This window comes from Lathamus discolor, chromosome 3 (assembly GCF_037157495.1).
Source record: "Lathamus discolor isolate bLatDis1 chromosome 3, bLatDis1.hap1, whole genome shotgun sequence".
Classification (NCBI taxonomy): domain Eukaryota; kingdom Metazoa; phylum Chordata; class Aves; order Psittaciformes; family Psittacidae; genus Lathamus; species Lathamus discolor.
The window spans coordinates 62,175,728-62,201,401 of NC_088886.1; the positions used below are offsets into that span (position 1 = coordinate 62,175,728).

A 25,674-nucleotide genomic window follows, 5' to 3' on the forward strand; every position below is an offset into this window, starting at 1 on the left:
TCTTGGACTTTCAGATGTGACCAGAATCAGAGGAGCTGGGCATGATTTATGTGTATTTGCTTTGCAGATTTGCAGTATTAGAGCACTATTAATTAATCTGCAATCATGGAATAATTCCGCTGTTTCCAGTACTCTGAACAAGTAGAGGAGTTAAAAACCCCCAACTCCTCTTGAAGTTCAGTTCAAGCAAAGCTGTGCTCTTCATAGTCAAAGTGTAAGCAGCCTGTTTAAATGTAGGTCACTGATGTTGGATAGCAAATGCTGTTTCTTCAGTTTCAGGGAAGCCTGAAGTTAAATAATAACCTAGTGGACCAGGAGATAAGTTTGTGGCTGATAGTACTACCCTTCCCCCAGTTGCATACTCTGCATTCCTTCAGAACAAATGTTCACTTGTTGCTATAGTGTCCAAGATCTGTAGTCAGGAGGGGTGTGTGTGTGCGCGTCTTGAAGGCCTGAGTGTTAAAAATGTGAAGTTAACCCTTATGTGCAGTCTGGATGGTTGTGTTGATTTAAATAATCAGTGTATCTGCCTTTAGGAAACCTCTGAACTGGTTATAAGAGAGAACAAGCATTTCCCATTTTTCTGTTGCTTTTGAAGTGTGGAAAATGTAATAGCAAAACTCCATCCTTCCTCCTTTTTGCAATTCTGATGTACAAAAGGACCTCAAAACACTTACAGGGCCTTAGCTACATAATTTATTAGAATTGCCTTCCCTTTCCATCACAGCAACTACACTAATGATAAGATCAGCGAGATGAAAGGTGGGTACTGAGGAAGAAGATGAGCAGTCGGATTTTCTTCTTTGAATGTAAATGTAAAGTTAGGCCTTTCAACAGCAAAAATGCTTCTAATATAGTTTGAAGCTTAAGAAAGAGGGGGACACCTGGACACAGAAACTTGTCTATCTCAACTCTGCCCCAACACCTGAAAGATAAGATTTGATCCATACCCAGTGACAAGCCGTGTGTTCTTAACAGCAATTTCTCTGTACATGTAGGAGCTGCTTTGGTTTAAAACCAGAACAAAACCCCCTTGCCCTAAATTAGTTTCCTAATGGAAACTAAGGGCAAAATGCATTGTAGTGTATCCATAAATACATTCCATTTTCTCATTTCTCTGATGCATCAATATATCAAAGTTATGAAATTTACTTGTATTGATGTTTTAAGTTGTATGTTGAACAGCATTACATTTAACTGTTATCTCAATGATCTTCACTTTATGAAGTTTTCAGAGACTGAATCATTCCTTTTCCAGTAGTTTCATTGGAAGGGTTTGTCCTTCCCGTTTATGTGGCAAGGTCACAGAACTGAAGCTGACTTGTCTCTTCATTCCAAGCAAGTGTTGTGGTGGTTTGGTTATGTTGGATCTGATGTCTCTTTAATGGACTGGAGGTAGAACTGCATGGGAGGGTAGGAGATTGAGGTGACTCATGAAAGGCTGTGGAAAATAGTTGTGTTTGGGTTAAACTTTCATCTTAATGACAGTGTAATTGCAAATCACAGGACTTCAGGAGTTCAGTTTTTGGTAGGTTTACCTGAACAAAGCATTTTTCCTTTTGCCTTGTTTTCCTGGGTTACCATTTGAAGGTATTTTCTTGGGCTAATTTTTTAGCAGTATATAGGAATTGTTATTTGACAGTTTTGGTTATCTCTATTTTGGAGATTCTGTCAAATTAGGACAAAGGTTGGTTTATCAAACTCACCTCTTCATGGTTGTGTTCTGTGTCATGACGAAAGTGCTTCAGGTGTTTGGGGAAGTCCCATTGTTGCTTAAATCTGAAGGGGCATGGGTGAAAAATCAAGTGCATGTGGCTGATATTCAAATATAGAGTTAACCAAGTTCTGCCTGTTTCTGTTAAGTGTCACATTCTGTAGCTTTTACTGGCCTGCACATCCTTTGGTAGCTGGTTTTGGGATTTTTAGTTTAGCTTTGACTATGTGGAGTGAGAACTTCAGTGGTAGTGAGGGGAAAAAGGGGTCTTAACTCCAGAACCATAAAGCAAACAGATTCTGGAGTTGTCTTTTTCTCCTGTCTATTGTAAGTTATTTGTGAAGAAATACTACTTAATTTAAGACAGGTAGTGAAGTGTGCAGTGGGTTACTGCTGTCTTTTGGGGCACGCAGCGTACCAGTGGGATATGAGTTACTGCTATAATGACAACATTGTAGTGTTTTCTCTTCACATGAAATTGTCAAAGATATGTAGATGTGAACTATCTGATGTCAGAAAGTTAGGTTGTGGAGGGGGTTGACTGTTCCTGAATTTGGAAAGTGGGAAAGGATTTCTTCTTGAGCATTCAAACAGCTCATCCCTCTGTGTCACCTGTGCAAGTTACATAGTCAGGCTTTACTCTCTTGGGTGGTTGTTTCAGCAGGACTTCGGTGCTGGAACTTCAAATAATTGATCCTTTATTTTCATCAGGTTTCTAGACAACCTATGGTACTGGCTGCTGCTTTAGTGATTTGAATCCCACTTAAAATCTAAGCTGATTTTGCGTAGCTTTTAATCAACAAAACAGAAATTGAATACTGTCACATCTTCTACCAGGCCATAATTGTGCTTTAAGTATCCTTTAAAAGAAATGCACAAAGTAATGCACCTCTTGTTTAACACCATATAATCTCATAATCCTGGCTTTGTGTGGTCCTTTGAAAGCTAGGTGGGCTGGCAGCTATAAAATAGCTTCTTCACTCAGTCAGTGACTTAGGCTAAAAGTGGAAGGAGCAGCCATGTAGAACAAATAGTACTTCAGGCTAAAAGTAAAATGAGTTAAAGGTTAAGGTTTGTTTTTTAATATAGTCACTTGATGTGGGTTAGCAAAGGTTAAATTGATTTTGTTTTGAATTACTAAAACAAAACTTTCCTTGCACCTCTTCTGTGTGCCTGTTTGATAGGGTAAGATCAGTTTGCTGGGGCTAGTCTTGCCTTTTTCAACCTGTTCTTTCTTCGGAAACTCCTGTTGTGGAAGTTTGCTATTACTTCATATGTTTTCAGGACTTGAACCAATATGCAAGGAGCAGAGTTGCTTAAAGCATGAAAGTTTTCTTCTTTTATTTTAACAGCATCTTCCACTGGCAACTGTTCAGTCCAGGGACTTAAAATGCCCTTGAATAAGAAGCATACTTGTAAAGGATAGTTGCTAATCCTGGTGGATATGGTTTTTTGTTGAAAGGTGACTGATCAGGTTTATTGTGAATGTATTCATCAGTCTTTCATCCACTTGATAACTCAGAATTCGAATTTAAAATGTGTTCTGAGGGTGCTGAAGCATTGTCATCGCCTAGTTTTATTCTTAAACTACAGGCAAACTCAGGGAAGTGATATGAACAGTAGCTAAAATGGCCATGTTGTGTGTTCACTCATATGTCAGAAACAGGTAAATAAGGCAAGTTCACATTGTTCATTAGTTTTTTCTGGACTTTAAATTTGGGGTTAATAAAAGATTCATGTATTCTAAAGATTAAACTGCATGGCTGAGCACATCTAGGTTAGTTGGCTGGAATCTCAAGGCTAGTAGAATACAAAAGTTGAAGGAATGTAACGTCCAGCATATTGAAATAGATGAATGAAAAGCTGCATTGTGGTGGGCTTTTTCCAAAAGGCTTCCCCACATCCACAAATGGGGAGTTCATCTATGAATTTAAATGTGAAGTGAGTGCGGAGTAACAATTGTTCTGCTGATGTCAGTTGGCAAACCAACATCATGAAAATACTTAACTGCTTTCAGTGCCTGTAGAGTGAGAAGATTTGGATTATTCTGATGTATTTTGCATGACACCATCTGTTTATTTGACTTCATGAAAAGATTTTTTGAGAGAGATCTTGATTGTTATGACTTTAATTTCTGACAATGAATCTGCTCTTGGTTTGCTCTGTTTACACAGGCAAAAAGACTTCTAACACAAGCTTTTACTTCTCAGCAGTACAGAATTGGACCGGAATTGAATGGGATAGGAGTGTTAGCCCAGTTTTAAAACAAACAAACAAAACCCACCACAGCTTCAGGTCACATCAGAGGCCAATCAGCCTGGTTAATGCTTGAATCTGAATGGATGCACTGATGTATTTTTGGCCAATCCCTGACAGCAAATGAGAAATCTGAAAGGGCTGTCTGGGTTTGTGGTACCTGACAGAAGCTCATCATGCTGGGAATCTTCCCTGGAAGGCTGGACTAACAGGGGAGAGTTTTGGGTCTTATTCTATAGCACCTTATCTGCAGGAATTGCAAGCCTGTACTTTGACCCTGTTTGTTTCAAAAGCCAAGAGAGGTTTCTGCCCTGAAAATACCGCAAACCTGTAAAAACCACCTGCTTTTTAATTGTAACCTGAATTTATACAGCCTAATTGTGGGATCAGATTTAGTGGCAGTAAATGGGCAATTGACTTGCCAAATATGAATTCTTTTGTGGTATTATAAAAACGGTACATGCATGTAATAAATCAGACATTGCTACTCTCAATATACTGTATTCAGTAAGCTGTTTGCAGGAACTTTCCATGCATTCTCACTGAATTGGATCTCTATATTACTCTTCTCAAACAAACCCCTCCCAAACATTAATGCTTTTATGTCAGATGCTAGGGGCTTGGCTTACTATTTTTATGCTTTTCTTTTCCTCGTTCATACTCAAACTTCCCATGTCCTTAGATTTTCGTAATGGAAATAATTGTTTAACTGTTTTTTTCCATAAATTTTCAGTTTTGCTGCATATGATTAAATCATCGCCTGTAGTGGATTCTGGAGCACACGTTGCTGAAATCTGTATGAATTTGGTGTAGTGTCTTTTAATGATGCCATGACAACAAGGGTTGCCATGATACTGAAAACAAAAAAGGTAGGACTGGCTATCCTGCTGTTTTGAAAGCTTCACGTAAGTTGTTTCCTGATGTAGAGATGAGTAGGTACCTTCTGATTCTGCATCATAACACAGCTTGGAAATACAGTGACTTCACCAGTGTCTTTTGGCAGCTTCCAGCCTTCTTAGAGATTTTACAAGGATAAATTCTTCCAGAAATTCCTTAAGGTTTTGGTTTTCAGTGAATTAAAATGTTTCTTTCCTTATGTTTATACAGCTAAATAAAGGAAGAAATATGGTAGCCTAAGACTGCTGTTTTCTCATCACTCCTGGACTGTGGTCGCTAACACCCTAAAATATCCACCAAGCCTTTGGTCAAAGCAAAGTGTGAAACATGCTTTCTCTGTGCTTGATCACTTCTTGTGGTGTTTTGAGTGTGATAGTGACCTCTGTCAAATCAGACAGATACAGCAGGCTGTTAATCGTGTTAGAATGGGGCTGACAGTGAGAGCAGAGCAAAAAGAAAATGATAGGTTAATCTGGGTCTGTATCTCAAACTGTGGATGTAGAAATGAGGTGATTTCCATGCAGTTCACTGTTTTATGTATGATCGTTTTGCCTACTCTGTGATGCTCACTGGGAAGTCTCATAGTCTGGGTCAGGTTCAGACCTGGGTACTGACAGTTTCCTAGTATGCAATATGAACATTAATGAAGATGATAGTAATGTAGTTTTAGGTTAAAGTTATTTTACTTTGGTTCAGCTCCATCCCAATGCTGACTTCCCCCCCCCACCCCCCCCAACCTAGGTGGGGTAACTGCTGATGCCATGTAATCATTCTGTGTAACATAATGGAAACAGCATGTAATTTACCTTAATACCAACAATGAGGTTATTGGTAAATAAGAGTTGACAGTCTTTTAGCCAAGATGTTGGTCTTGCAGAGTGAAATGTTAGTTACTCAAACTTACTTCTGAATCCTTCCAGGATCAAAAGCCATGAGGAGCTGACTGTTCATATTCTCTAAGGTGAGACTTTAATAAGCTCCAGATCTAGGTATTCAGATATTGAAGAAGTTGCTTCCCAGTTTGTGTGCTTGTTCTTGCCACCACCCTGCAAGACTCATCTATCTGGCTTCTCCCTTTCTCCTGGAGGAGATTGGGATTTATGCAGAAGATGTAAAGTGATACTTCCAATGAGAACTGAGGTTTCTGTCTTTCAGCAGAAGGGGAGATGCAGTGCACACTCCTCAGGTGATAAGCAGCAGTTTACAAAGACAGTTCTCAACATGGGGACTAGACCTAACAGGGGTGATGGTTTGTTTCTGCCACTGCACGTGGCCTGGTGGCTTTGTATACAACTGGCATTTAAATGTTCTCATCAGTTGCATTCATTCATCCTCTTAAACTAGTGGGAACATCCATAGTGTGAGTTAGTTCATGGTAGACACTTATCAAAGACAAGGTATTTAATAGTGTCCATGAGGGTAGATGAAGAAATAATTTATGCAAAAATGCAGGTTACCTACTTTATAGCAAGACTTTCACAACAAGTAAGTTTATATATAATCCCCCACACCCCCACAGTCAAAAGACTGGTCTATGTGTATAAGCTTGTGGTTGTAGAGAGGATGCATGGCAGGTTGTTCTGCGTTGGTGGTGTCACTGTGTAACATTGTTGAAAGCTATCGAATGCATTAAGTAAATCATTGCATCTTTTTACCTGTAAGAAAGCGCCTTGAGTAAAGCAAGACCATATTAAAGGGTGTGAACTAGAATATTTGCTTTGAAAGTCTCAAGGCTTCAAGTACTTTTCACAGATGTGTTACTTTTCAGTTGGCTTATCTAGGTTGATGCCCTATCTTTCCTTTTTATCAATGCGAGCAACTTCAGTTAGTTACACTTAAGACAAACTTTTAACCACAGCAAAACAAGTTGTATAATTGTTTCTCTTATGACTGGGTACTGGAAGGAGAGTCTCCTGCTGTTAGCATTAATATTGTAGGTGGAGAAGTGATAAGCAGAATGGTGCATACATCTTCTGTAAGGATCTGAACAGTAGTGTAGGATAGGGAATGTAGGCTAGGTGATGGCCATGGAGGGGAAAACCTTCACATTAGTCTGCATTTAAACTTGTCCTAGCAAACATGTGTTGACATAAACAGCTTCGGAGAAGTTTGGGCCAACACTAAATCAGGTCAGACAAAAGAATACCAGCCAACTGACACAGCAGTGCCTTTCCTGACTGCATGCATTGTGACCAGCCCTGACTTGGCAGGGAGGATAACTGGCGCTCACGAGCTTGATGAGTAAATTTGATTTAGTTCTGCGTGAACAGAATCCATAGCTGTAAGGTCATTATTGCTTGCTGGTTTACTAAACAAAGGCTTCCTGTTGAGAAACACCAAAAATGAGAAAGCAGGTAGCTTATGGTGGTTTTACATTAAAGATGGATGAGTGGTTATGAAATGTGGTGACCAAAACCATTGAGGAGTGTGATGCTAATGTGCTACTGAGATGGCTTGGCTTAAGCTAACAGGCTGCTTGGCTGCTCTCTTCTGTCTTCCTTCTGCATTAGATTTATCAGTGTTGAATACACAATCTTCACTCTATTCCTCTTTCTCCACTTCTTCTACAGAGTATGCTTTCATGTGGTTGCCTTTACGTTTTGGAAAAGCTTGTTTTCAGCCTATGTAAATGACAGTTTATACCCCAGTGAAGGAAGGTTCACAGATAGGCTACTAAGTTCCCTCTAAGCCTTTTTGATTTTCCTACAGTTTTCAGAGTTCTGGGGTTTTTTGCCTTCTGGGGAGTAGAGGGCCCACTGATTCTCATAGGAGATCCCTGTATAGTCACCTAAGGAAACAGCGCAACTCATGTGCACAGGTCCTCTCTGCTGTAGGATCAGCAGGGTCCTCTGGTCCCAAGTTACTACCTAGTCTTCTATAGCATCATAATTCATGTTATTAAGTCTGAGATACAAGAAGCATCTATTGGTGGAGGAATTTCCTGCTGACTTCATGTAGATAAATGAATGTGTACAGCCAGACAAGGGACAGAAGAAAAACTGAAAGTAAATATGAATTTTCATGACTGCTTAAATCAGATTCAATTTCAACAGGAACTTGCTGGAGACACATTTCCTCATGCATTCTTTTCATTGTAAACAGTATTTGCTCTAGTGTTGGTTGAGTTTCTTAAGCCATTTTTGGACTCCTTAGTGTTAAAACTGTGTTTTGTTAATCTGGCATATTTAGATTGTGCTATTACCTGTAGTTTATAAATGTGTCCTGGGCAGGAAATCTCTGTTTAGGTGTGTATCTGGTGAGTATCAGTTGCTGAAGGCAGCGTAACTGTGGTTCCTGATGGCTTCTGCCCCCACCCCTCTCCCAAGCACTACTTGTCACAGACCTTTTGTCTTCTGGAAGCACAGAAAACAATGTTTTAGATATTCTGTAAACAAATAAAGCAGTGATGGAATACAAAGAAATCACAGCTGGGTGTAGCCAGACCTTAGCTTTTGAGAGTACAAATAACTAATCTCATGCTTGAATCCATTACTTTAGTGATAGTGTTCTCTTGGATGGTATGATAAACATTTAATTCCACTCGGCAGTTGTTTTAAACTTGCATTTCCCTTTGAAGCTTACTCTTTCTGTTTCAGACTTGAAGAGTCTTGTTTCCCTCGAGCTGTGTTTTTTCTTCCTGCTCTCTTTCCTCTCCCACTTCGCCTTTTTTCCTCCACCTCTGTTGGTCTGGTAAAATACTATCAAAATTTAATATGAACAAACTGCATTTTGGGATCAGATATGCTTTAATTAGTCTTCTGTATGGTTTTTATTGTCTTTACCCTAACCTGTAAGGAAGCCCAAGAGGCTGTTTTGTCCTGTAGTGACAAGCCTGTAGCTGTAAGTCTGACTGAACTCCCCACAATAATGCATGCAGTTTGTTGCATGCCTGTGGTGCACTCCTTCCTGAAGGCTCTCAAGCAGGGAGCAATCTCTAGATTGATTTATCTGCTTTCCTGCCTTGCTTCCCCTCCCTTACTTGTTAAGGGTCCAAAAGCCTACCCACCACATTGCCAGGACCTGGTTATATGCATGCATATTCCTGCTCACATGATTAGGAACTCTATTTTTTCTCTCTGGCCAGGAGTGTGCATCAGAAGACAGGGACACCTTTGTCTTGGCTAGGCAAGAAATGCAGTTCTAGTCAAATGGTGTGCTTGTGCAGACCATCTCTGATCAGCTGACCATAGTATTCACGCCCTTCATGTGAGGACTGCATATACTCTGGTTAGAGACATCTGATGCAGGTTTGTGGCATACAGCTTTCAAACGCCCTCATAAAAGCCTATCTGCCCCAGTCCTGCCAGTGTAAGTCATGAGCCTCAGTGAAGGGTTGCCGACAATTTTGTCTGTCACTGGGGGTTTGTATGAAGAACTGAGACATGACCACCACAGACTATCTCCTGAGGATTTAATTCTACACACTACAGTCTTAGTAATGAACTACTTGGAATTCCTTTAACTATCTAATATCCTGTTACCTGAAAATAATTTGTTACTTGAGTCCTCAGTTAAAAAACATCATGTGTACATGTAAATGAAGAGAAAGTCACAGCTGTGCCTCTTTAATAAATTACAGTTTTCTTAATTTATTGCTGTGTAAGATGGGTTTTCCTAGACTTCTGTGTATCCTGTTGGGGACAGAGCTTCCTACTTCCTTCCAGCAGGAAAAAACATGCAAAGTGCCGGTGAATGGTAGATAAAGTTTTTGCCTTAGTCCACTTCCTGAGTCAGGGTTTTTCCTTTGACCATGTATAAGGTAGTCTGAGTTGGAAAAACCCTCCTGATATTTGATATATAGGGAGATAAAGCATAGTGGTCCTTCGAAGGCTTGCTTTTGCACTCTGTAACAATTGCATGTGATTTGTATGTAGTCCCCCCCAACCTACCCACCTGCCAGTAATGATATACTGTACTCATGTGTCATGCTGTATTTGTTGGGCCTCTAGCCTAAATATCATGTCTTGTAGTCGGAACAGAATGGCTCAGATTTGAAACTATTCTCTTAGTAACCCTGGATCAAATTGCACTGTATTGTAATTGTCTGTATTGACCTGTTATCATGGCCACAGACTACACAGAATTGCCATTCCTTTTGCTCACTGGGGAAGTGAGTCAGCTTGTATTAGATCCTCTTTTTCTTTTTCATAAGCTAGACTTTCCTGAATTTGAAAGCTTTTGACCAGAACTTGCAACACAGCACTCTAGTGCATGGGAACCTTTCATTCCGTGCACCAGCACCTCTTCTGTAACAGAATGTAAGAGCTCGTGGTTTAACCTTGGCCATGTATGCAATTGGAACTGTGTTGTTGAAAAACAAGGTGGGATGGGTTTGGGGACACACAGCAAGAGGCATATGCTGTGAAAAACGTTTGAGGGGTTTTCCTTATGAGGACTGATATGCTTAAAGACAGACCTTTGTAAATTTGGGCTTATATGTTAAAGATGCACAAGATTTGACTGATGTTTGAGTTCAAAGTTAGCCAACATTTGCCAAAAATCTCTGTTTAATTTTATGACTAGAGAGAAATTGTGCTGAATTTGGATCAGGTGAAGAAATACCAACTGAGCAGTCCCAACATGCTTTTGTTGATACTCTGTTTTGAATATATGTAGTGATCAAAATCAATGGTTGATGAAATGACATGAGATAAAGGAGATGCTTTAATTCAGAAATCTTAGGGTATTGCTGTAGAGTCTTTGTTTTAAGGATACTTATTGAGTTTTGGGGGAAATGAGTCTGTCTATAAAACACATACAATATTGCAAGTAAACTGTTGGCAAATGCCTGTAGAACACTTTTGTTTTTTAACAGTATCTTTGTTCTAAGCAGACCCAGCTTCCATATGGCCTAGTCTTCAGTCCAGCTATGTACCATCAAAGTGGTTTGAATGTGATTGGGTGCTCATTCACCATTTTAATGTAGTTTCTCCTTTCTTCTTTTCAGAGAACCAAGATGGCCTGCACCAGGTAGTACATGAACGCCTGGGGGAGTTGCTACGTGTTTTAAAAGCAGTGATAAATAAATACCAGAATCTAAACTCGGTCGATATCCTTAGTGCTGCAGGAACAGTTATTGCAAAAGTAAAAGGTAAGGAGTTACTACTTTTCATAGTCCTGAGAAATTGTAATTAGTGACTTGATTGACTCTGGCTTAGCGTTATAAGTAGAACTCTATGTATAGAGAAGAAATGGGAGTTTTGAAGTCTTAATACTTGTTTAAAAATACCTTCTCTAAGTGAAAAGTAATATCAAATAACTTAGTAAAATCCTGCTTATAGGAAGCTAGCTGCAAACCCCCACTGCATTCCAAAAGCACAAGCCTTCAATCTGTATCACAGAATAATATCAGAGAAAAAACAAACCTCACGTTTATCCATTTAGAAGGTTGCCAAAAATGTTTGCTTGATTCTATGGATTTGTAGGGATGGTGGTGTATTTATAGCAAGTGAAGAAATATCTGAATGAGCAGTCCAAATCTGCATGGCCTCACACTTACTTAGAACTTATTTATAACGTCCACAAATGCATCATAAGCATGATAAAGGTGTTAATAGCAACAAAAAGCCTTTGCAGATGTACATGTTAATACTTTCTATTGCTGACCTTTGCTGCTGCAGTTCTCTGTGTCAGGTGGATGCAAATGGTCAGCACACGATTCCTCCAGCCTCATAAATCATAGCTGTTTCTTCTCTGCGTAGCCTTTGACTGCAGCTCTCCCTACTCTGGAGTAACTCCAGTGTATTACTGCGGACTCAGTATGGGTTCTTCCATTTGGCATGGAGAATGCTTTTCAGCAGGGTTAAATCTCCACCTCTTGCCTGGGTTAAACCATGTAGAACATTTTGCTTCAGAGACACATAATTTAGTTCTTGTTCTAGGGTTTTTTCCCTTGTTTTCTAATTTCCTTAGGATGTATGAACATAGACTGCTGATTCAGTAAAGAATATCAGTTAAAATACTAATGTGTTAGCTGCCTGATTCCTGTATCTTGGATTCCTCCAAGCTTCTTATGGATTCTTCCTATTGCTGGACAGCTTTGCCAGTTTGGTCTTACAATTTCTTCTCAGTACATGTAGAGATTCCTATAGATCTGTCCCTGGTATTTGAAATGATCACAGGATTATCACTCTGCAACTTCTGAACTTGCTTTAGAGAATTGTACATAACAGTAGGAATGCAGAGGGTATCCATGAGAGGTTGCTGTTTGTCTTGATGATCTCGGGAAGAGTTAAGTACACATGTACAATCAGATACTTACAGGAGAACAGGCTAAATGTTTAGTGCACATAATTGTGCATCCACCTTAGGCAAGCTGTTTCCATGCTTAAGTGCTATGGTAAGATTACCATTTGTCTTCCACTCCCCCCTAATTTCAGTGGATGCAGGACAATGTTCAACTGTTCTTTCTTAAATGTTGAGAACTGACTTAAGGTAGCAAGTAAATCAGATTATATCAGCTTTTGCTAAATGATGTTTCCAGAAGCTATTGCAATAATAACTATTCTTTCTAGAGTATGTAGTTTCTCAAGGTCATTTTTGATATGCAGTGCCCCATACTGATCACTTTCTGTACTGTTCAAGTTTACAATTGTAGAGTAAAGCAGTAGAATTACTTTCCTGTCTCACACGGTAACATTACTGGATTGATCTACATTTATATATTCTCCCTCCTACTCTTCTGAAGTGCAGAATCAAGCACTTCATTGAATTACATAATCCAGAGTAGTTGCAGCTTTCGGAATGTGATGCCATACGTATTTTTGTCTCTTCTTGCTGCATGCTGTTCCATCATACAATGTCAATAGCACTTCACCCTGGGCAGATACGTTGGTGTTTCATTTATTTTCTTATGTATCTGTTTCTGCCTGGTTTAATGAGTAGCTGTTCTTTGAATAGTTATTTCAGCATTCTTTCATTTCTCTTGATAGTGAACGGAAGAAGTAACTTTAGTACTAAACCTTTTTTGGGCAATACAGATACACACGCTTTTTAGCTCTTTCCTCTCAAACAGTTTTCAGTTTATATAAATGTTTGCACTTGAAATCAGCTAATTACTAACATTTGCATTGTTGACTTCATTCACTGTTACTATATTGAGTTTATATAGTCATGGAGGGATTGCATTCTTTTCTACATTTAAAGAAAAACTCCTGCACTGTGCACATTGCATAATTACAGAATGCTGAGAGTGGCTCTGCTCTTTGTTGTTGTGAGAATGCCACTTGAAACAAAAGTCGTACAGTCATGGCTTCCAGTTTTGTGTCAGACGTGTTGAAGTAGGTCAAGTTGTAAGACTACTTTAGGGACATTTGAAAAGTCTCTGTTTGGCTATGGCCCACTTGAACTATCTTAAATATGATCTTGTACAATGAGAAACCTCTCAATGAAAAAAGGCATGAAAGGAGTTGATTTTGTTATGGTAACAGTCTTTGTCCTGCCCCTGGAACAGAACTCAGGTTTTGACTTTTTCCCCCCCTTGTTACATTGTGAAGAGCTTTCTCACTGGCAATGGTTTGACAGTACTGAAAGTCTCGCTTTAGGCTTCTTGCTATGGGATCCAAAGTGCGGTGATGGTACAGTGCCCATCTGATACAAATGTGTTCTTCCAGCTTGACTAAATTGATAAGAAGTGTTTTCTGATGGAATAAAAGATGCAAGCAATTGCTGTTCATAGCATTCTGTCTCATTTCTTCCTGAGTTGCTCATCTCTCTGGTGAGCAGCGTGCATTCTGGACCTAGAACGGAGAGGCTACCATAAGCTGGTTGCTTTTTGGCTAAAGCAAACATGATTCACCACAGAGCGAGTGATCCAGTGCCATGTGACCTGGCCTTGTGGAGTTCCCAGGTTAATAGCAAGGAAGGGGAGCTCTGGATCACGGTGAAGAAGGCAGCCTCAGTCAGTCCTGCCTCAATTCTGTAGCCTTTCATACGAAAAGTACTTTCAAATGAAGGCTGTAGTAAGGCCTATCAGTGTTCAGCCATGTATTGTATTCCTCATATGTCTGGAGATGGGAACAGGGAGTTTCAGGGCTTCAGCTCTCTGACAGGTACCCAAGCCCTACTTCTCTTAGGAACAGCAAAACCTTTGCTGTATGAGAAAGTGTAGCCCGTGGTAAATGTGAAAGCAGTTTGTCTGGAGTGCCTGCTTGGTTTTCACAGCTGGTTTTTGTGTGAGGATCATACTGTGCTGTGTTTGTATTCAAAATGAAGTGTATGGCTGCTGGAACTGAGGAAACTGAGGTGAAAATACAGCAGGTTGTAGTGGCTTGTAAGCATATCAGACCTCTCATTTGCTCACACTGGCCTGTCAGAAGTGCATGCATTCACAGGTTTTCAGCCGTGGTTATTTCACTAGAAGCAATGTAATGGTTAAATAAACAGGAAGCTACAAGAATGTGAGGAGCTGGTAGGACAGAACCAGTATCCTTTTTCCTCTGTGTTCCCAGGCATGTTAATGTGACATTATGAAAGAAGTTCATGTGACTCATCTGTTTCTTGTCATTAGAGGACAGAACTATAAAAAGATGTGGAATCGCTCTGTATCTCTAGTCAGATTTATGACTAGGAAGAAGATTAACCTGGCATGGAAAATTTCTGATGTTTATTAAGGAGAGGATGAAATAGAAACAAGCTGGGGTTTACACATGATTTCTTCTTTTCCTTCTCCCCCTTCAGAAATAGAAGCATAACTGGCTTAGGTTCTAGAAAAACCTTTTTGAATCTTTGCATAATGCCAGGACTTCAAATCTAGTTTGTATTTGGTACTTCCCAGAGGGGCAAATAGCCATTTGAACAAATGACTGCTTTTGCTCTTAGTGAAATCAGTTCCAATAACTTTTGAACGAGTGACACTCAGCAACTCTGGCTTTTAGATGTGAAGTTGCACTGTGATTTCAAGAGAATGGCCAGTGCAGACAGACCACTCCATTAAATTACTGCAAGTGGGATTATTTTTGAATGCTAATAAAAGTCAGTGCCTGTGCCCCTCCTTCAAGCCTCCCAGCCGTTCCTCTGGTCCTTCAGTGGCAATGATCTGAATGTGTTGCTTGTGCTGCTTTGGATGTCTAATGCTTTTCCTTTCTAACAGATTGAAGGAAAAACTAGCTATAGCATGTTACCTTGATCTTGCCACAAAGAATGATGTTTGGCAGAACAGATAATATTATAGTTTTACTATTTTATACTGAAGTTTCAGGAAAATGTAGGCAAAACCCCCACTGATATCTCTGATTGAATCTTGAATACGGTTCACTGGGCCTCTTTGCTTGGACTCTACTACTTATACATGCTTACTTGGGTATTTTGTGATGAGTGCTTTTTAAATGACACCTTGCTTGATCTGAAAGAATTGAGACCGACTGAAGCATCTTGCCTGCAACCTGTTTAGAATCCTATTTCTGGAAGTCACTTCTCAGCCTGGCCCACCATCATGCTTGTGGTTGTTATTTTCCCAGTCATTGTCTTCAGATCGTTGGTGGCTCCAGAGTACATGGTTCTGATACCATGCGGGATTCAAATTTGTACTGTTCTTTTTCTCTAAATTGCACCTTTTGACTTAACTGGATCACTAGAATCAATGCAGATTCCTGGTAAAGTTGAAAATTGCACTTGTAGATATTGCCATTTTGGCTATGTTGTTTTTTTTTTTCTCTAATTGCTCTGCCTCAAAACTATATACCTCTATCAAGGTCAAGTGACTTCAATGTTGTTGGTGTATCTGTGATGTAAATTCAGAGGAAAATATGTTATGGAGGGAGTAGGAAAGAGTTCCTCAAACTTATTGGCGTTCAGTTGAAGCTGGGGAGGCTGCCAGACTTGGTAGTGAGTAAAGGCTGCTGAAATTACATGGCACAGAGACCTAAAAGGAGAAGAGCAGGGCCTCTACAGCCTGCTGATCCTCTCTAGCTGTGAGATCCTGAGAATGCTCTTCTTCTGCCTCTTACCAGTCTGCATACGACTGCTCTTCACTCACATTCCTCCCACCTTGTTTTCAATGCACGTGTTTAAAGATGAGAGGTAGTAAGAAGAAGTATTCCAAGTCTTTGCTTTGGGAGAGGATGTGGGGTTTTTTTGTCATGGTTGGGTTTTTTCTTTGCTTGGGTTTTTTTTTTTTGGTTTTGAAATAGTTCAGAAAGGTTCTCGGTAGCATTTTGGGGAGTTTAATACAGAAAATTGGTTGCAAAGGTGTTCAGTTCCAGTAAATCAGTCAGCTGCTTACTGGTTAGAAGTCAGCTAGTAAAGTATATAGATTCCTATCTAAGGAAATAGATGGCGGTGTTACCATATACGTCTGCTAGGTCTGAGAAAATTGACCTGAAAAGAGTAAATCCTGCAGGCTGGTGTAGTTCAGACTTACCCAGGCTTTGCTCTGCCAGTCCTGCATGTGTGCACGGGGAGGGGGAAGCAGAAAGCAAGGGAATTCCTGCAGACTCATCTGCTGTGGCTGTGTCACCTGGCTTTCCTGGGCTGTGCTGTGTTGATTTGACTGGAAGGGGTCACGACAGCATCAGAGAAGTTGGTGTGCTGTGGTCACTCTAAGCTAAGCTTCACGTTTCAAAGGCCCTGGTTCCACTTTGGTCTTGACAGGTGACACTCTCTTCATGGTTTCAGAAGCACTGCTTAAATCTCCTTAGACACTGCTTCAGCTGCTGGCATTCTGGCTTCCAAAACTTCCATGGCTGTTGCTGGCTCCCCAGCCTGTTCTGTGCTTGAATCAGAAAGCTTTTGAATGGTATAGAGAGTTTTGCAGTCTTGCAGCATTTTAAGGAGGTTGCCGAAGTCACTTCAGTTTGGAGACAGCCTTGCTAGCTTTGGAAATGGAGATCTGCTTTACTGCAAGCTAGGCTTGCATTTCACATACTAGAGTCTAAAGTTTAATATATTGCTATAATATTTCTTTTTTTTAAGTTAATTATATGCCATCTGAAGTCTTACTTGAAAGTGTTGTTAAGTTGTACCCTTGCTTTGAAATATCTAGAACTATAGATAGATAGCTGTCATTTCCAGACATGGAAAGATTACTAAAGTTCATTGTTGTCAGTGGCTATTGTGTGCAGTCAGGATGTCCTGGGGAAAGAGAGTGCATGGTTTAAAGTTGATGTTAAGTACATCAGCATTCCAGTGGTAGTAAGCTGGAAGAAAGCTGCTTGTATTCCACTGATTTACTGACAGCTTGTACTAACACTGTAGGCAAAAGTGGCAATTTTGAAGGAACTTCAGATGGGTTATTCTGTTTGTGATGGATCCTGAAAAGGAAGGATTTCTCTAGTATTTAAAGTATAAAGCTTAATACAACTCTTCCTGGAACAGGAAGGCAGAGCAAAACAGACGGCATTTCTTTAGGGTTGTCTATATTCTATATTTGCTGATTAGCAAAGTGAAAGAAGTGCTCTTTCTCTGAAGACACCCCAGCTGATGGATATAAGAGTGTTTCAGTGGTAAGTGCGTTGAATCTACAGACAGGTTTTTCAGGGATCTTTTAATTTTGAAACAGTTTGTGTTTCATGTTGGCACTCCAATTGTTTTTCTAGTCATTAGTGGCTTGTAATCTATAGATCTCATAGTAACTGTTGTTGCTTAATGATTTGGAATGCGAAGCTTGGGCTCAGAAGCAGGGTTGTCTCTGGAAAGCTGAGGTTTTCCATTAACAAAAATAAAGAAATCTGCTGCTGTTTAAAAAGTGTGTGTGTATAATAAAGCTCCACAGATTTTATATATAATCAGTGGAGCTTTATTGAGCCTTATTTCAAACAAAGGTGCCAGAGGCATTTTTTAATATAATTACAAAGTATAGAAGAAGGAAGAGGTAGAAAAAGCCTTAATTTAGGAGTGAACTGTGGCAACACACTGTTAATTTTTGTTTATAGTATATGGCTGGTTTTGGCTGTAGGTTATTACAACACATTGTTCCAGCTCTGCAAGTAATGGTGCAGATAGCCCATGAGAGTGCCCATATTTCTGTAATAGCATTGTATAGAAGTAGTTGTTAAGGTGTTGATCAGGATTGCTGCATAAAAATGGATGCAGCTGTGTTAATTTACTGGTTAAAAACTTTTCCTTTCACAGAGGAAGTCTAATGGGGGAGCAGATTACTGTACTTTCTTTGTTTGTTACCCATTAGTGTTTAGGCACCTGGCAGGAAGTTTGGATACTTTTAAAGATTAAAGTCTGTTATTTTAATTTGCTAAGAAAATGAGCATAGAATGGGCAACATTGGAAGATGATGTAATTTTTTGATATTTGTAAAAGTCGTTATGGTCCATTCTTTCCATATTTGTACTTCAAATGTAAGAAAGCTTCATAAACTGACATTGCCACAGGTCCTGCAGAAAGCGATAAATCGGAGTGAATAGCTCATGTGAAACTGTCTGTTCTTGCAACGTCAAATTGAGAATTTGTATCCAGAGGGCTCAGCTTCAGCTCAAAGGGGTGTCCTCTACAAAATAACTTTCTAATAAATAATTCCCTATGCGACTTCTCTACAGAAATAATTCACACTCAGGAATGATCAAAGAGTTAAGCTGAAAATGTGTCAAACTGGTTGTGCTTTTTATCTTCTTCCCTTCTGCCCTCATCCAGTTAATAGAAACTCTGGACAAATGGCTTGTCTTCTCAGTATTCCAGTTTGGCATGAAAGCTTTTAATGGGCAAAACTCAGGGACTTTTGCCAGACTACGGAGCTAATAGTTAAACGGTTTTGCTATGGACACTACATCTAGCTAGCTTTCTATTTGGCTGTATTCAAGCCAGAAATCAAATGTTCTGGATGCAACATTATCACATGCAGTTGGGAGTGTGTGCACCTCCATGAACTACTGCTGGTGTTCCGAATGTTGGAATTTCTACCCAGAAAAGAAACAGGTTTTCAAATACATGACTGCATTTGTGAGCGGTTCTGTGATGTAGCTTTGGCTGGTAAACGAGTGTGGGTTTTCTCTTCCCCTTATGTTCCCATACAAAGCTGCTGCTTAAGTAGGAAGCTATAGGAAGTGGAAGAGGAATCTGATTTCATTGTGGGAAGCATCTGGATTGTGTTAATTTCTTTCCTCTCATGTTTACTTTCTTACTAATCTTTTGTAAAACTGTGTTTTGTCAGTTGTTCAAGACAGTGTAATGTTGCGTGTTCATGTGTATAAGATCTGTCTCTAGGCCTAGTAAACTTTCTTGCTTGACCCCACCTCTCACTCTTGGGTTGTCATTTTTTTTCTCCTAAGCGGTGAACTTCAAAGAAGTTAACGAAGAGAACAAGAGAGAGCTCTTCAGTGAAATATTTTCTTCCATTGAAACATTGGCATTCACCTTTGGGAACGTGTAAGTTGGAATCCAGAAGGAGTTTTTCAAGAGGTTAGCAGAGCTGAATCAAATGAAGACTAAACAGCAATCCAAACTCTAGTTTATCAGTTAATAGCTGTCCAACAGAAAACGAACTTAAATGAACCACATCACAACAACTGTACTGCTTTTTTTGGGTATTTGGGTTTGATTTGGTGGTTAATTCTTGAAAAGGTAAAATGGTGATGGTCTAGAGATTGCAGGGAATATAAGGCTAAAAATTGTTTGCAGCCATTTTGAAGGCTATTAGAAACAATTTTTGTTCTCAGTGAGGTAAAGTAATGAAATAACACAAGTCTTTGTTTTTCTGGCAGTATTTCAGACTTCCTTATGGGAGATGTAGACAATGGCTCGTCACTGGGACTTCCTGTATCTCGGAGAAGTCGGGTAAGCTAAACACGTTCTCTTGGAGTGTGAACTGATAGCTTTTAAAGGAGATTTTCATTTCCACTAAAACTGTTTATCCCTGTTTAGGGCTGGGACACTTGGAGTCATCTGAGTGTTAAAACAAGATTAAACCCATGATGTGTTCAGTGTTTCAAATACTTGAATGTATTCTCAGGTTTAAATGCCAGTGATGACTCACCAGGGCTAGCACTCAAATGTGTAAATAACAACCTGCTATAATTGTATTTTAGAGTTTTAAATGGGTTAAGTGAAAAGAACTGAATACTTAAAAGTAAGATACTTGAATGATTTGCATGCTGGAGTACTTAGAATAGACATGTTAGACCTAGAAGTTAAGGGCTTAATGACCTCTCTTTGGCTTGTAAAGAATAATATTCATAACAAAACCACCTTTTCTTCTTCCAGAGCCCAGTTTGTGCTTCAGTGATTAACTAATAGAGCTGAAATAGCACTGCCAATTTATAGATAATCAAATAAAAACAGTAGCTTTTTTAACTCCCCTTTAAGCACTTTTTAAAAGAGATTAAAAAGTGCTCTGTACCAATTCTGTTCTGAATTTTTGTGTATCCAGAAGCAGACTTTCAAGTAAATCAAGTCAAATGAAAACTTCCATGCAAGGGAAGTGCAGTTGATAATTGGTGTATGTGACAAGCTGAGTTTATGGAGTTTTTAAAAGGCTTTGTTAAAACATACTTATAATTTAGTATTCCTTCACACAGGATTGATCATGGCAATGCTGTGCAGCTGCAGCTGAGAAATAGTCTTTAACTTTCCACTATGGTTTGATAACACATGTGAGAAAGATGGATGATCACAGAAGTTCTTGAGTAGCTGCTAGAAAACTCATCTTCACAAACAATATGGAGAGCAAGGAGGCTACCCGGAAAACTGGTTCCAGCAGACTTGGAACTGGAGGACTAGGTTGCTGATAGAAAGTACGAAATTAAGTATAGAAGCCTGCATCTCATGTAACTGAAATGAGATTAATTGAACAAGTAGTACTGCAGCTCATTGGGTCAACGGCAGGAGGAAGGTGCTGAATTTGCCAACTTTTTAATCTCATAGTGGTGTGGCAATGCAATTAAGTGCTCCTGTGGAGGTAGATGGTCCCATATATTGTGTTGCCAAGCGAATGCGTGGCTAAAGTGTCACCCTTCTGAACACTGGGATGGGGGAAGACCAAGGGGAGATTAGAATACAGAGAAATGAAGAAGGAATTCTGTTCTAGATGCTCCAGAAATCACCGGCTTGTATTTAAAAGCACCTTTTTGTACCATCATTCACTTTTCCTAATGTGGAAGGGAACAATCATAAGTGTTACAGCAAGCAGAATAATATGGTTTGATTTCTTAGGAATCTGTCTTAGATTTAAGTGTATTACGGCAAAGTAGATAGCACATGTAACAGATGAAGCATTTCACTTTGATTTGCAGTTCAGAGAGCAATTTGGAGGACAACTAGGAGTTGAGTGTCAGGAGAAGTTAAATGCAAACTATTTAGCAACTGTTCCTGTAGATGTGTGCATTCAGTAGTTGAACATAGCAGTTGACTGTATCTTTTAAGATTTGAGAATAGCATTTTGGTAGAATTTAACACGTAAATGCTGTGAAGGCTAATTAAGGGGAGAGATTTTAATTGCCTGTTAGGTTAGGGACCTCCCTTCCTAAGCTGTTGAGGATAGGATTGCTCTGAGCTGGGTGGGGGGAGGCTGATCTTGCTTGTCTCAACTGCAGGGGAGTCTACATTCTTTAGGCATTCCACTTGGAAGCTTAAGTTAAATGATATGTATACCCCCTCTTAGCAAATGTAATAGTTCTCATTTTAGCCCTTGTACTACAACCAGAAGGACAAGGTGGAAGCAAAGATATTTCTTAATTAAAACCAGAAGAGCTTTAGAATACATTGGAAGAGATGAGACAGGCATGTGTGACCTTTCATTACTGAACAAGCTATTTGAATGCTATTTGATGCTCTGTAGATCTGAGAGGGTAATAAAGGGGAAGGATGAAGGTTTTAAAATGCATGCAGATGTCTGCCTCTGTCAGACATTACCCAGAGAGTTCTTGGGTAATGGGGAAAAAAGACCCAAGAGACTGGTTTGAGAAGTTAAATCTACACAGAAGTCATTGGGTGCTTGAGGGGGCAGGCTCTGTGGGTCAAGTTCTCATGAGATGTAGTACAAAGTGGTTGTCCGCATGCTTGCTTTTAAAACGTGGTGTAATGTATTTGAAGTGGGGTGAAAGTGGCTGGAAGAATGAACATTGACTAACGGCCCTGGCTAGAAGTGTGCCTGAATTGCTGGAAGAGGTGAATGCTGCTCAGGACTGAAATGATTCAGGTCTTACAGAATGGAAAATAGTTTTTAGAAACATGACTTCTAAGTGCCTCCTGAGTTAACACAAAGCATGGGGGGTTTTTCCCTCTTATTTGTTCTCCCTGAACTTTATGCCACTTTAAAATCTACTTGAAGATAGTAATACCTTATATCCAAATCAGAACTAAATCTAGGAATTTTCAGGCCTTCAGTGCAACTGAATATTGACCCATCTCTAAAGTCAGATTTGATTTCTTTTTAACCATTTGGTTGATAGCTTTAGATGGAAAAAGGGCCTTATGAAAAGGTGCTTCCATTTTACCGAACCTCTCTTTTATTAGACAGCGATTGTACTAGTGTTCCGCTTTCTTAAGAATGGAGCTGTTCTTTAGTTTGATTCTGTTCAATGTAATTGGGGATTAATACTTTGCATGGTTTGGTATATGGAAAAGCTGCTTTTGCTGTGAAGTAAACAATGATTGAGGGATTTTTGTGTGCTTTATGATCGGTTTCCTTTCACATTTCAAATAAATATAAAAGAACTACTGCATTCTTGATACTGTGCTTTAAGTCTGAAAGCAAAATGGCACCAAAGTCTAAAATGGAAACAAGCTGTTCTTGTAAAGCTTAAGGCCACTTTGCAGCTATTTCTTGGCCTTTATCTTCTGTGTGCTCTCTGCTTCTGAGTTTTTAAGAGTAATTTATTCATTTAAAATGATGCAGGGTTTGGGTTTTCTTTGGGTTTTTAGTTTTTAAAGGGATTGTGGTTACTAGGTAAACTTGTTCCTTTAAATCCATTCAGTGGTGTGCTTTGCAGCACAGTCCTGCAAATAGTTCACCTTCTACAGTTAAAGGGGTAGCAAAACACAATGTGAGCACAAAAGTAGGGATGAAATCTTGTGCTAAATACCTTTAATTATTGGATTAAATCCTGTCAGGTTGTTCTGGTTGTCAGGGCTTCATTAGCAAGTGTTACCACTCAGCTGTTGCGCCTACAGTGCACAGGAGGAGAAAGTTCCAACTTTGTTACCTTGAGGAAGAAATGCAGGATTCTAAAGGCTTGCAGAATGGTGTCTGTTAAATGTACATGGCATGAGGTCTGCAAAATGCTTTTCCAAAAGATAGGTAGGGATCTAAGAAAATCTGGAGCTCACTTCAATATCAGCCCATTTTGTGAAACAATTACCTCTTTCATCACAGCCTCTCAAGACTGTTGGTTTAAAGGTATAGAATGATTCTGTGATGTTTATTATGCCTCAGTCAACAGCTTAAAAGGTTATTGTGCCTTAGATTGAGAGGGAGTTACAGTACAGCTTGTTGCTTTATCTGCGTAAAAAAAGAAAGGGGCAGGTGATGCCATTTCTCTTGTGAGCCTGTCAGTTCAGTGAGAGCTTCTCTTCACTAACTAAATGCTTTGTTTCTTGTATACCAGTCTTTCGAGAATCTTTCTGTGGAGTCTGGGGGTTCACTGCATGAAAGGGATGATATTCAAGGTAGGCCATTCATTTAATATTAATAAACACCATTCTGTGTGCCTGTCTGTGTCTTGATCTTCTAAAATGTTGTAAGTTGCTTGGTCATTTTTTGACACCTATGCTACCATTAAAACTTCAGTGTAAAAAAAACTTGCTGTAGCAGGGGTTTCCTGCTTTTGTGAGTAACCAACTTGGTCTGCTTTTTGGGGGTGTGGGAAGAACCAGGGCCTGAAACACTTGTGTATGTCAGCATGTGATCGGTGGCTCACTTTCTTTAAAAAAGTTATGCTGACCATATGACTACTACAGATAAAATACTATGACCCTTTAATTTGTTCTAAAACCTCTGTCAGTCCTGTTTAGAGTCAACGAGCATTAAAGACCAGCTCCAGGTCAGAGCTGCTTAAGCATTCACAGTTGGCTAATACTGGCTTTGCTCTCAGCATGCGGTGATGTCTAAAATTCACTTGTGTTGGATGCTTTATTTTCAGGACATCTTCGAGCAGAGGAGGTTGATAGCATGCTCCTGAGAAATGACAGCGGAATCGAATCGGCTCTGTCCTATGCTAAAGCATGGTCAAAATATACCAAGGATGTAGTCGCATGGGTAGAAAAAAAGCTGAGCTTGGGTGAGTGTCTCTTTCTGGCATTTAATCAGCTTTGTCATGATGAAATTCAGTCTGTTGTCAGGCCTCTGTGCTGCAGACTGTCAATAATGTGATTTCTAAATTAGGAGCTGTTCCGCTGAAGTGGACAGAACTATCATGCATTTCCTATAATTAAAAGCCTGCAACAAAGTGAAAGTGGTCCCCTCTGTAGCCTTTTACAGGGAGAATGTAACAAGCATTTAGCATGTGGTGCAACTGTTAGTGTGAACAGTAATTGTGCATTTTGTTTTACAGAAGTGGAGTGTGCTAAAAACTTAGCAAAAATGGCTGAAACTGCTAAAGCTGTTGTTGGACACCAGGTAAGTACATCTTAGGGCCTGATTTTAAAGTCCTTTCCCAAACGTGAAACTTTGGGAATGTTGAGGATTGGTGTTTTAAGTGGATGCAGAATTGATTTATTCTGTAATCACTGGTTAAAAAATCTGCTGTATTTTATGTGTTCCCATCTGCTATGGAAATTTGGATATATACATTTATTTTTGCTGAAAATGCAGACTGACCTTATACTTTCCACAATAGACTTTTCTCTGTTTAGTATCTCATATGCTTTGTCATTTGGGCTTGTAGACTTTTAAGTATTTTCCTAGTAAAATTAAGTGTAGCTGAGAAATGAGTCATATTCTACATCCATAACCTAACTGTATGCAAGATATAAATTCTTTCCTAAATTTAGGTGAAAGTCTAGTTCAGTTATGCAGACATTTAGAATGTCAGCATGCTTCTACCTCACCTAGACCATTAACGTTTTGTTGTGTGTAATTTTAGGATTACATGCCATTCCAATCAATATTCATTACTGCTTTTCAAAATGATATTGAGAACAATCTGCTTTGGCAACAAACAGCTGCTGCTCTCCAGTCTAACAAATTTGTGCAGGTAAGTGTAAAAGAAACAGACTAAGGTATTCGTAGGTTTTAAAAAAGCTTTGTATAGCACAGGTAATTCAAAAGAACAGACTTGGCTGTAAGTCCTTGACATACTGTATTAATGTTTCCTATCTAGCCTGTTCTTGGAAGGAAAAACGAGTTGGACAGACAAAGGAAAGATATCAAGGAGCTTTGGCAGCGAGAACAGAAAAAAATGGTTGGTATTTTTTTTACTGTCTAACAGTGTTCAAAGGTAAAAGTCTCCCAAACGGATGAAACTTTCAAACTAGGCTGTTATACACTTAAATTCATATGTTGAATCTATAGAGCTTATTGGATGTCGCATGTAACTCAGTTTCATGACATACTTGTATTTGTTAGTTTTTCTGTGACTATGTACTTTGAATTGCCATGTACAGACCTCTTTAAGCATCACATTGAATAAAGGGGAAATTAAAACAATTTATGGTTTCGCTTTTTTCCTTTGTTATATTTTGCAGCAAGAGTTGGAAGCTGCTCTAAGGAAAGCAAAGTCGCTATATACACAGCGTCAAGATGAGTATGAAAAGGCCAAATCCTGCACTGCTCGTGCTGAGGAGGAACAGCTTAGCTCAAGTGGAAGCTTTGTGAAAGATTTCAGCAAGCAACTGGAAAAAAAACGAAGGCTGGAAGAAGAAGCTCTTCAAAAAGTAAGAAGTTTTGTTCTTTGCTTCTTATATTAAGGCTGTGCTGGTCTTACTCA

General features: G+C 39.4%; 1 protein-coding gene across 5 annotated transcripts in view; it reads left to right on the plus strand.

Moving 5' to 3' along the window:
* ARHGAP29 (Rho GTPase activating protein 29) overlaps positions 1 to 25,674 on the plus strand; it is a 48,444-nt gene that overhangs the window by 10,296 nt on the left and 12,474 nt on the right. For all 5 annotated transcript variants that reach the window (XM_065675587.1, XM_065675589.1, XM_065675585.1 and 2 more), the window contains 9 exons: positions 10,815 to 10,958; positions 19,084 to 19,180; positions 19,516 to 19,588; positions 23,356 to 23,416; positions 23,890 to 24,027; positions 24,301 to 24,365; positions 24,832 to 24,942; positions 25,069 to 25,149; positions 25,433 to 25,621. In XM_065675587.1, the coding sequence (XP_065531659.1) occupies positions 10,815 to 10,958; positions 19,084 to 19,180; positions 19,516 to 19,588; positions 23,356 to 23,416; positions 23,890 to 24,027; positions 24,301 to 24,365; positions 24,832 to 24,942; positions 25,069 to 25,149; positions 25,433 to 25,621 (959 nt within the window). The remainder of the gene's footprint in view (positions 1 to 10,814; positions 10,959 to 19,083; positions 19,181 to 19,515; positions 19,589 to 23,355; positions 23,417 to 23,889; positions 24,028 to 24,300; positions 24,366 to 24,831; positions 24,943 to 25,068; positions 25,150 to 25,432; positions 25,622 to 25,674) is intronic.